Source organism: Electrophorus electricus, chromosome 9 (assembly GCF_013358815.1).
Source record: "Electrophorus electricus isolate fEleEle1 chromosome 9, fEleEle1.pri, whole genome shotgun sequence".
Classification (NCBI taxonomy): Eukaryota; Metazoa; Chordata; class Actinopteri; order Gymnotiformes; family Gymnotidae; genus Electrophorus; species Electrophorus electricus.
In genome coordinates this window covers 15,084,566-15,095,873 of record NC_049543.1, presented here as the reverse complement: position 1 = coordinate 15,095,873, position 11,308 = coordinate 15,084,566, and the positions used below count along the sequence as shown (strand labels likewise).

At 48.0% G+C, this 11,308-nt stretch overlaps 1 protein-coding gene across 1 annotated transcript in view; it reads right to left on the bottom strand.

Moving 5' to 3' along the window:
• Nucleotides 1–1,245: 1,245 nt before the first annotated feature.
• Nucleotides 1,246–11,308, bottom strand: part of tbc1d1 (TBC1 (tre-2/USP6, BUB2, cdc16) domain family, member 1) — a 30,823-nt gene continuing 20,760 nt past the window's right edge. The window contains exons 7-14 of the mRNA XM_035530043.1: nucleotides 10,199–10,396; nucleotides 7,577–7,738; nucleotides 6,977–7,138; nucleotides 5,885–6,129; nucleotides 5,521–5,680; nucleotides 4,114–4,283; nucleotides 2,528–2,704; nucleotides 1,246–2,229 (exon numbers count right to left, since the gene is read on the bottom strand). Of these exons, the coding sequence (XP_035385936.1) occupies nucleotides 2,017–2,229; nucleotides 2,528–2,704; nucleotides 4,114–4,283; nucleotides 5,521–5,680; nucleotides 5,885–6,129; nucleotides 6,977–7,138; nucleotides 7,577–7,738; nucleotides 10,199–10,396 (1,487 nt within the window). The 3' untranslated portion in view covers nucleotides 1,246–2,016. The remainder of the gene's footprint in view (nucleotides 2,230–2,527; nucleotides 2,705–4,113; nucleotides 4,284–5,520; nucleotides 5,681–5,884; nucleotides 6,130–6,976; nucleotides 7,139–7,576; nucleotides 7,739–10,198; nucleotides 10,397–11,308) is intronic.

Below are 11,308 nucleotides of genomic sequence, written 5' to 3'. Positions count from 1 at the left end.
TTGAGTACAACTACAAGTGTTCTAAACTGTAAAGTAAATCCACACAAACGTGAGATGAAACTAACGAGGCAGACATGGGCCTAACTAAAGAGAATCCAATGCGTACCTTTACTTACGCGGGCCACTGGGAAGATGGAAGGTTTATGGCTCTTCTGGCATTTCTTTCAGCATTACCCTGATGATATAAGAAGCGGAAGACGGTAACAGACCTTTGCGCACAGCGAAGTGCCCGACTTGCGTAACTACTGGGTACGCAGAAACTGGCATTATCCGCTGGGCTTAATTTGGGATTTAGGTGGTGAGGGAGGCCTACTGGATTACAACAACTGGGATCAATTCTGTTCAACATAATAGTGCTGCCATGACATAGAACTAATAATTAAACTTGTTTTAACAATATGTGCTTTTCTGCTTCAGTGGGTTCTGTGGGTTGTCAAACCTTCAGGCACTCATCGTTGGCTTTGGCTTCAAAATCCCTTTTAATTATTTTCCACAGTGAAACTAACACTTCCTTACCTCATTTGATTATATTTAGTTGATGTACGTCTTTTATTCAGGAAGTATCCGCAAGACTATTCTATAACCACCGTTAGTACTCCTTTTAGTAAGTTGGCAAAACAGTAAATCATTTAAAGCATTTACAGATGATGTGTTTTAAGTAATTAAAAAACAAACTTGCATCAAATGGCCTCCTATATTAATTTAGCTAGCAGCTCTGTAAACTACAGCCAAGTATGGCATAGTACGCTATGAAAGAAGTCCCCGGTGTAGCGTTACCACAGAGAAAAACTCCAATAATCTGAAGTGTGAAGCATCACGGACTAATCCTTGCCATAAAATGAAACACCACAAAGCGGCTGGAAGATTTGAAAGCGTGCTTGCATGAATGACACTTTGCACGAGAACAGAGCATGCCAGTTCATTACCACATGCGGCACAAAATCTGTAAACGGAAGACGAATTATCGCGGCTCGGTAGAGCAGGAGGGGATGGACGGATGCGCCGGCTGGATGCCAGTGCCACTGATCATATCGCAGTTAATTGGGTTTTTCGAAGCTAGTTAGACATTTCCCATAAAGTACCTGAGTGCAGCTCCGTATGCCGTTCATATACACCAGACCTTAGCCCCACTGTGTTACAGCCGAATTTAACGCCTATTTATCAATATTATTTGGTTGTATTACTAAGGCGTCTGGTAGCGGAATAAATGCATTGTGTGTAATGTAGTCTGAGTTAGATACAGAATCAACATCAGGGAGACTTTAATTATATTTTTGGTACAAAACAGAAGCAAAACTTTGGTTTCTGGAAAACAGCAGATCAGCGCTAAAACAGTAAATTTCTGGGTGTAAATATCAGCAGATGTTTTTCTTTTGTTTTGATCAAAGTTTATGTCAAAGTTTACAGTACAATCGAATACAGCAGTGCTCAACATTACACGGAGTGATTTCCAGAGACATCCATACAAACATGCACTGAGAAACAAGTGTGAACACTACATGCTCACACTCAAAGTGTCAGGAAATGTACACTACTGTGTGCCAATTGCCTCCATGTTGATAATCACAGGAGGGAGGGGGGAGGTGTTTCTCTGTGAGGTCGTCAACCTCTGCCTTTTAGGCACATGGGCTCCAGAGCAGGAAAGGGGGCTTGGTGGCCATACTGCCAAGAGCAGAAGCTCCAGGCCCTGGGGGAGAGCCCTGCTTTCTCCCTGGCTCTGGCTTTCACTCTGGTTCTCCGACCAAACTCCGAATACCCGTCTGTTACCTGACTCCTAAACCAGGAAGGCACGTATTGGTGAGTTTTAATCCCCTCTCGTTTTACACTTCTGCTCAGAAGGGAATAAAGGGGCACAGTGAACTATACGAATGCAGTCAGTGGAAATGATCAGTACAACACCCCAAAACAAGGCTGTGATCCACAGGACAGAAGTGGCTTCTCACTTCTCCCTGGCTCACTACATTCTCCAAAAGGAGACGAGCGGACGATCCAACCGGTGGGCGGGCGAGGCTCTCATCACTCAGTGGCATCGGTGGGGCGGGCGTCCTCGGAGGGGCAGGGCTGGTGCGGGATGCCGTGGCTGGCCAGGAGGGCCTGGAGCCGGGCTACGGTGTGCTGCAGCTCGGCCCGCTCGTGCTGGAGGGAGGAGACCTCCAAGCGCAGAACGGCCTCGCTGGTAGCCAGGCCCTCCACGCGAGACTCCAGACACCGGATCCTAGCGTTAGCCACCTGGGGAGAGAGAGCGAAAGAGTGTGAAGAAAGAGAGGGAGAGAGAGAGAAGAGAGCAGGAGTGAGCGAGAGAGAAGGGATATATAACATTTTCTCTGCCTGGTGTTAAAACACAGGTTTACTGTTGCTACCCACTAATGGTCACTGATCTTCATAGTTTTCAAGTTACATAACAGATTTACCGGCTTGGTGAAACTAGTTCAGGAAAAGCGTGCAAAACTGGCTCCCAACATTTCATCATTATGCAATTATGCGTTTACCCGTTTGACGATATGACTTTTACAGTGCAGTGGGCTACCTGCACTTCCTCGAGCAGATCAAGGTTCTGCTGCCGCAAGCTCCCGTTGGTCTTTTCCAGATGGGCAGCGCGCTGTGACTGGCTAAGAGTGGAAGGGCCATCCAGCAACTCATCTTGAAGCACGTGGTACTCCACTTCATAGGCCTGCAGCTGCTTACTGATGTCCATCTCAAAGACCTACACACCCACCCAAACACATTAATGTGGGTGTGGGGGGGTGGGGGTGTCGTGTACAATATAACAAAAATGATCATAACATTTGTAATTTCTAACCTTAAAAACCAAAAAGACACATACAAAGTAACAACAGGACACTTTTATTTTCCCAGCACAGTTTCTAGATAGGACATCTAAGCGCTCGGACTTCCCCACATGTCCGCCTGCACGGAAAAGCAAGACTGCCCCGGCCCCGATCGCACTGAAGCACTCGGCATGCACGAGGATGTCACGGTCGCTTGGGTGGCAGTTAAAAGGGAGGGTCCAGGCGTGGAGCGCGTTAAATAGGCCACGCGACGGCTCTGGCCCTGAACCCGCAGCTCAGGCCTGGCAGGTCCTCTTCTCCTAAAAAGGGAGGGGTTTCTTTACCGAGCTTGTTGGTTTTGTCAGCTGAGGAGTACTTGAGACGAAAGCGTACGTCATGCAACTGCAAATGCGCACGGACACTTGTTCACAGGTGTGTCCGTTTAACTGCTCTGTGATGTGGGTGTGAGGCCTGCTTTTGTTTGTGTTTTTGTTTAGTTCCATATACAAACGTACTCCGACAGACATGTTTGGGGTGTGCGCTAGGATTGTGGTTTGGCTCAAGTGCTGGTTCTGTAAGACGAGTGCCATCAAAAGGTGATGTCACGTGTGTGTACATCTCTCTCAACGATCTACAATAGCAGCTTGTCATCTTTACAACTTTCCCCCTTTACTTTTGAAATGTCAGCTCTCTCTCTCTCTCTCTCTCTCCTGACTTGCATGATAAACTGTAACTGAATCATGGACATGTGAGTCAGCAGTTAGTCTGAAGGTGGATTTAGTATGATTCGTTCTCGCATCCTGGCCTTGGAGCAGACTTTGATGGATGTTTACAATACTGCACTGATATTTTCTCCCTCCATCCCAATTCCACTATGACAGTCAATCACAAGCTGTTACAGTGAAGAGAGGAAACAATGCTGTCAGAGCACATACTTGGTTGTTCACTCAAAGTGCTGTGCGTATATTCATTCTAATATTTGTAATGCTCTGGTGACTGAGCACACTTATCTGTGCCACCTCCTACATAACTTACATCAACACTGCTAATATTTCAGCCTTAAACCCAACCCTTACCAAACCCTAACCCAACACTTACACAACCCTAAACCTAACACTGAGCCTGACCCCTAACATGCCCCAAATCTAATGTAAACCCAAATCACAGGCCCAGACCCAACCTTAACCAGTTGGCAGGAAAAAGTGTGTTTTCCTATTTTAGCAAGATTTTCTAATAAATACTCACATAAACCTGTGAATGGAAGCATGCAGAGCCCCACAGGGGAACATTTGGGCATACACATGCACATTGACCAATGCGTGCGCGCACACATACACACACACACCTGGTTGATGGTCTTCTCCATCTGTACCAGTCCCAGATTGGGTAAGGTGCTTTTGATGAAGTCTACTATAGACTCCAGATTGTCATGCTGCAGAATCAGGGGCTTATGGCTACCTAGAAGACTCAGTGCCACCTTGAAAATGACCTCCGATCCCTGCAAGAACAGCATATCTGCAACACACACACACGGAGAAAAAAAACAAAAACAAAAAAAACCCATGAACATTTGTGTATTTGCTGTTTCACTGCAACTGACTGTGCTAGGAGAGATAGCTCCACCCACACCAAAGGGTGAAAGAGCAAAGGCACGTGTGCGTATTTATATTTATTTATGTGTGTGTGAACACATGGTTAAAACATGATGGCTTTTCATTATACTAAAATTGAGGGGTGTATTTCACATTGCAAACACACCTGCATGCACGCACGCACACAGTTGTGGGTTTGTGATTACACACAACAGAGTCAGCGCCACTGGACAGGTATCACTATTTAACGTCCTCCATGTGGGTACAGATGGAGGGAGGGAAGACAGAGAGAATGAGAAATAGTGTGGAAAGCGAGAGACAGATGGAGAGAGAAAGGGGCAAGCGAGGATGGGGGGGTGAGACTGAAGGCAGAAAAAAAGGGAGAAAAACAGGAAGAGCATGCAAGAGAGAAATAGTAAGAAAAGAAGGGGGGGAGGGAGAGAGAGAGAGAGAGAGAGAGAGAGAGAGCGAGCGAGCAAGAATGATGAAGGAACAGACAGCTAAAAAGAGATGGAGGCAGGCAAGTGAATCACCATAGCCTGGATCTACTGCAGCACCAACCAGTGAAACGCAAAGCAGTGAAGCGCCGGCCAGTGAAGCACCAACCACTAAAATGCAAACCAGTGACGCTCCACCCAGTGAAGCACCAACCGCTAACCAGTGAAGCACCACCCACTGAAATGCAAACCAGTGAAGCGCCAACCAGTGAAGCGCCATCCAGTGAAGCGCCAACCAGTGAAGCACCAACCACTGAAATGGAAACCAGTGACGCGCCACGCATTGAAACACCAACCACTAACCAGTGAAGCACCAACCGCCAACCAGTGAAGCACCAACCGCTAATCAGTGAAGCGCCAACCACTGAAATGCAAACTGGCGAAGTGCAAACCTGTGAAACAGCCTAACCAGTGAAACGCAAACCAATGATGCACCAAGCAATGAAGTAGCCACCAATGAAGCGCATCAGAAGGCCCTGTGCTGTAACAACTCGAACACACCTGTACTCCTCACCCATCAGCTCAGCCAGATGTGTGAGAGTTGTTTACATGCAAAATCAGCGGCCCAGGTGTCTCTGACTAAATGCTATCCTGTATACCACACACACAGCATGCCTGTTTGTGTGTGTGTGTGTGTGTGTGTGTGTGCGCGCGCTCATGCACCGAAGACTCTGGCGACAAAGCCGAGGGGGAAGTGAGAGGCGAAGGCGGTGAGGAACCAGGGCGCGGCGTAGAGGCTCGGGCCGATCTCGTGCTGCTCCAGATGGCTGTACAACTCCCTGTGGTAGTCATGCAGTAACCGTGACAACTGATACATCTGGATCTGGGGAGGGTGACAGAAAGGGGAGGAAGAAGAAGAAGAAGAAGAAGAAAAAAAAAAAAAAAAAAGGGGGGCAGGGCAATTAAGAGTGGGAGGGGTTGAGAGAGTGAGAAGAAAGGAGATGAATATGACTCGAGGCTGTTCCACTGCCAGGTGGATAACGTACTATAAGAAGACGCAGGGCTGTTCCAGTGCGAGGCACCTCACCTGCAAGATGATCATGTCGGGCCGGTACTGCTTGCGCAGGCCACGCTCGAACATGAGGAACTTGAGCATGCTGAAGGCGTCCTCCTCGCTCATGTGGAGCAGCAGCACGCCGGCCACAAAGCTCAGGCCCTGGCAGTAGCCCACCTCCGTGTCCAGCAGAGAGTAGGCCTTCAGCAGGTTATAGAGCGAGAGCTGGCCCGCACCCAGCTGGGCACTGAAGTACGGGTGAGCAGGGAAAGTACGGCCTGAGAGAGAGAGAGAGAGAGAGAGAGAGAGAGAGAGAGAGAGAGAGAGAGAGAGAGAGAGAGAGAGAGAGAGAGAGAGAGAGAGAGAGAGAGAGAGAGAGAGAGAGGGGGGATAAAGAATGCACTTAAATCCCCTTTACTTCTCCTCTGTCATTTTGCAGGTTTATTTCCTGTTCTTCAACACTGAAGGGTCAGTGAGTTCTCCAGTTCTCCACCCTGAGAAGAGGCTAGAGCACCATGTGCTCGTGCCTGTTGTAGGGCCCCTGTTCTCTTACCCCATAACTACATAGTTACAGCACTGCATCAGCTGAAGACAGACACTGATTTTCAGTGAGCCATACAGGCCTGCAGGTGCTTGTGTGCGTGTTCCCCAAGAGTGGATGTTGTATTCATTCATTCATCATGCACTGTCTCTGTCTCTATCTCTCTCTCTCTCACAACACACACACACACACACACACACACACACACAACACACACACACACACACACACCACACACCACACACACACACACACAAACTCCTGCTGGGATTGATGGCTGCCCGTTTACCGTGCAACACCATGGAGACGGCAGTTAACAGGTGAACAGAACCCCTAGACACACCCATGCCAACAGCAGGCAACACAAAAGCGTGTGTGCAGGAGTGTTTGTATGTGTGAGAGACAGGGCTGATGAGTAGTAGAGCTAACCCAGATCTAAGCAGTACAATGCTGTTTCAGTGTGTGTGTTTGTGTGTATATGTATTTGAGCTGTACATTGTATATTTTGTTAATCATTAATGAGGTATTGCATTATATACAGAACTGCATGGAGTTGGGAGGTGAGCTGTGTGTGTGATACTAACCCAGATCTATTAGGATGGCGTGTTGTTGGGAGGTGAGCTGTTTCAGTAGCTCTTTATAAGGGGTGTCGTTATTGGGGGGCTTGGCGCTGGGTACTTGCTGCCTCAGGAGGTACTGCTCAGACAGAAACTTCCAGATTTCTCCCCTGTGCTGCCTGGGGACACCTGTGTGAGCGACAGAGAGATGAGATTACCCTTGAGAATGTAAACAGTCATGAAGAAACGCTTCAGGTTAATCATCCTCTCTATTATTAAATGACATTCTCTTGCATACATCATAAAACTTTATGGACCATAAACCGGGAAGCATGTGCTAAGGAAATCTCCGACCCACTGTAATGGCATATCCACCCATCATGTCAAACAGGAGCACGCGTGCTGTGGTCTCGGAGTCATGCATGTGCACATACATATGTGAGAGACTTCCCCAAGAACCTTTGGTCATGTTTGGTCACTGGTCAGACCACTTCAAAGGCAAGCACGGGGGCGCACGCGCACACACACACACACGAGCCATGGGAGGGCGACTGACGCAACCACTTGCACTGAAGTCAGCTGGAAAGTGTTTTGTAGTGTGCGCCCACACATGGGCGCGCGTGTTACCTTGCCCGACAGCAGTGTGTATCTTCTCTGTGTCGAATTTGACCTTTGACCTCCCGGCTGTGCTGAGCATTTTCTCCCAGACTAGTGTGACGTCCTTCAGGCAGGGCGTGATCTCCTCATAGTCCAGCTTCAGCCTGCGGCTCTGCAGGTCATTCTCTGAGGCTGCACACAAACACGCACACACACACGCACGTGATGAAATCATTTAGCAACAATAAGGCCACACTCATGCTTACTTTTCTCTCTTTTATTTTAGCACATGTACATATCCGTATTCACAAAAGTGTAAAAAGACGCACACACACACACACACACACACACACACACTTGTACTGACATATGTGGAAAACAAACACACACACAAAGAATACACAAGATATATAGTATAAAATATATAGTATAAACCACAGACAGACGACAACACTCAGACACACAAACACACACACAATTAAAAGCAGTGCACTTATGAATGTCCCCTGTGGCATTAGTTCACTTAGAGAGAATTCAGACTCAATCAAGTTATAAACTAACCACCCTGATGGAAAGCTTGGCAAACCATCACAGAGAGAGAGAGAGAGAGAGAGAGAGAGAGAGAGAGAGAGAGAGAGAAAAAAAAATGTTAAAAATAAATAAATGTATTTTTGTCAATGCCAAAGGCGGAGGCCAAGTTCCTGGCAGGAGGACCGCGACCTCTGAACCGGAGCAACTGGCTCTCTGCAAGCAGGAAACCAGCACTTCCTCTTACAGGCGACAGCATGGTGGTGATCTGGCACCTGTCAGGCAGAGGCTCGCCACCTCAGGACGTTGATCTAGCTGTCTGCCCTTTGCCCAGCACTTGGACACTGGTGCCCGTGGCGCGGTGCAAACTCCATAGCCAGCGCCAGGGACGCCAAGCCAACCCAGAACAACAAGGTGAGTCTCGACACACGACTCGGGATCACCCAAATGGGTTCGGTAACGCCGTCCGCATGTTGGCTGGAACTGGTTAGCAAAGCCAAGAGGCTGGAACAACATCCTGGGAGGGGATTTTACTTTCAGATCGGTTCACTTCCGAATGGAAAAAAAACAAACAAAAACGAATCACCGTATTAATGCCCATCTCTGTGTTGCACGGACAAGGGATTCATTACCACTGCAGGAAAAGTTTGGTGATTCATTGAAAATTTTGGAAAGAAGTGATTCAGGTAATGCGAGCGAAGCTGCTGGAGGGATTTGGACCGAACCCATCGCCCAGAAAGACATTAAGTGCATGTTAGTGTGAGCGCACGTGTTGTGACTCATCGTCTAGCCTTTATCCAGGGGGAAAAATATCAGCCCAAATAAAGAACAGGAATTTCCCATAATGCTTTGGGTGGGTGTGTGTGTGTGTGCACAAGCGCACTGCTGTAATAAAGCCCAATCCCTCTTCCCACACGGCACCGACCGTATGCACACGCGAACAATTTGGGGCAGAACGAGGAATGGTGGAATGTCCGAGCAGGTGGCTGGTAGCAGTGGGCAGGTCAGCCTCCCCCTACAGAGAGACAATTGGGGGCGGAGACAAAGGAACCTGCTGCTGCTGCTCCGCCCCCAGCCTACGTGTGGCCACACCTCCTCCCCCTACCCACCCCCGGGGGAGCGTAACTATGCTGACGGGACTGCGGCTGGCATCGTGTCCACAGGCTTGTCTGTGTGTGTGTGTGTTTTTTTTTCCCCATGACACAGGCTTTTACATTTTTATTTTTAAGGTCTTGGCCAATTCCATTGTTGACATTAATAGAAGGTGGGTTGGGTCGTGTGGGTGTGTAATTGTTTGGACTTTAAGCTCTCAGATGGACATTTCTTAAGGGTACAAATGGTGACACATTCATCCTTCATGTGTTCGATTATGGTCAAGTCTGGCATTAAGGCTTACACGTTTTGGTGAGTGTTCGGCCGAAGATTGGGCTTGGTCTTGGGGTGAGCGTCAGGTCAGGGTCAGACTTAAGGCTGACTTTAGGCTGACAATTAAAAAGATTTAGTTACACAATGACTTAGATCCTGTCTAGTAATACAAGTAATACAAGTACTTGAGTATGCGTATGTGGGTATGAGTGTGTTTGAGGGTGTGCCATCTAATAATCCCTCTGGCACTGGAGGGGAGGGCAGGGGTTTTCTGAGCAGTTCTGTGGAACTAAAGCAGAATGTCAGATTATGTGTAATGAGGGCCCGCCCACATTGCTGGGAATATTTTTGCATAAATGCCTTTAGCGTTAGCTGGGCCATGGAGGCCTGCTCGCCTGGTGTGGGCACGCGGCCAGACACTGTTAAAGGGCTTTCACTCACAAGCCTCCCGGAAGAAACAAAACCAGCCATAGACAAACCCAACAAACAAACAACAAACAAACAAAAACGAACATTCAGGCTGGAGTTCCTATCTGACAAATGTGATTGTGTACAGCTCAAGTGTGAGTGGCTGGATCTGTGGAGAACTAAAACAGTCAGTCGATGAAAAAATAAATACATTTTGCAAAATAAAATTAAAAAAGGGAACGCTCCAGAAATAAGTGTAGCAGCGCTGTGCTTCAGCTTCAGAAGGGCAATAAGGCAAGGCATGACAAGAATCCAAAAGGACCCGTGACTCAAAAGGGCCCCTCGACTTACCCTGGAGCTTTTGGTTCTCCCTCTCCATCCTCAGGAGTAGGATCTGCTGTAGGATGGCCTTCCGCCACAGCTCCCGTAGCTCCGCCCTGCTGTGCCTCCTCGTCTCCTCCGGTACCACCCCCAGGGCACAGTCTCCACCCCCTACTCCACTTCCGATGGCCAGTCTACCTCCGACCTCCAGAGAAGTTTCTCCTCTTTCTGTAGGGGGGAGCAGAGCGGGGTGGGAGACATTATGGCAAAGGGAAAGCAGAAGAACAGATGAAGCAGAAGGTAGGTAGGTAGGTAGAGAGAGTGTTAACGGTTAACTGTTGTGTAAATGGCAGATTCAAATCTAAGGCCAGCAGCTGTTAACTAAGCAATGGAAGGTGCATGGTCAGTGGTGTAGGTGTAATTTCAACTTTGGGGGTAGAGACACTGTTCACACCACTACAACCAACACATTATATGAGCAGTGTGAGCATGAATTTGGGGGTGCTGTTGTTACATGCCCCCCCACAACTACGCCCATGTCCGTGGTACTGAGAACGTGGACTCATAGCTAATGGTCTCCTCTAAACGTAAGGGTTAGCTCCCTGACATTCTGCCTAGGGGCTTAATATTTGTGTTTTTAATGGTTAATATTTTGTAGGGGATATAAACTATGCACACACATAGGCGTCTACACAAAGACAGACGCACACTTGTTCCAGAGAATAGGCCTTTGAATGTCAAGGTGCTATCAGGTGCTCTCATTCTGTTTGTAACTACAACAACATTTTTGACTCACTCACTCTTTCAACACTTTTTTTTTTTTTTTTGCTTCAAAACAAAAGTGGTATTTTGAGGACTTGGATCCGCCCTGTCGTTTGGGTGGCGTCCTCGGTTTTTTTGTAGCACTTGGTGTGCGCACATGCACACATGCAAGCACAGAAGGCAAACACGCAGAGTGTTAGCGGGGCCAGAATGGGACCATACACTCCCAGCGAGGACCATTATACATGCATTTTCAGGAATAACATTTTCCAGAGGTCTGAGCTATTCAGAAGCATGTGTGTTGAATGGACAATACAACTGCACAGCCAGAGATATACTGAGAGGTGCGCACACCACACACACACACACACACCCCTC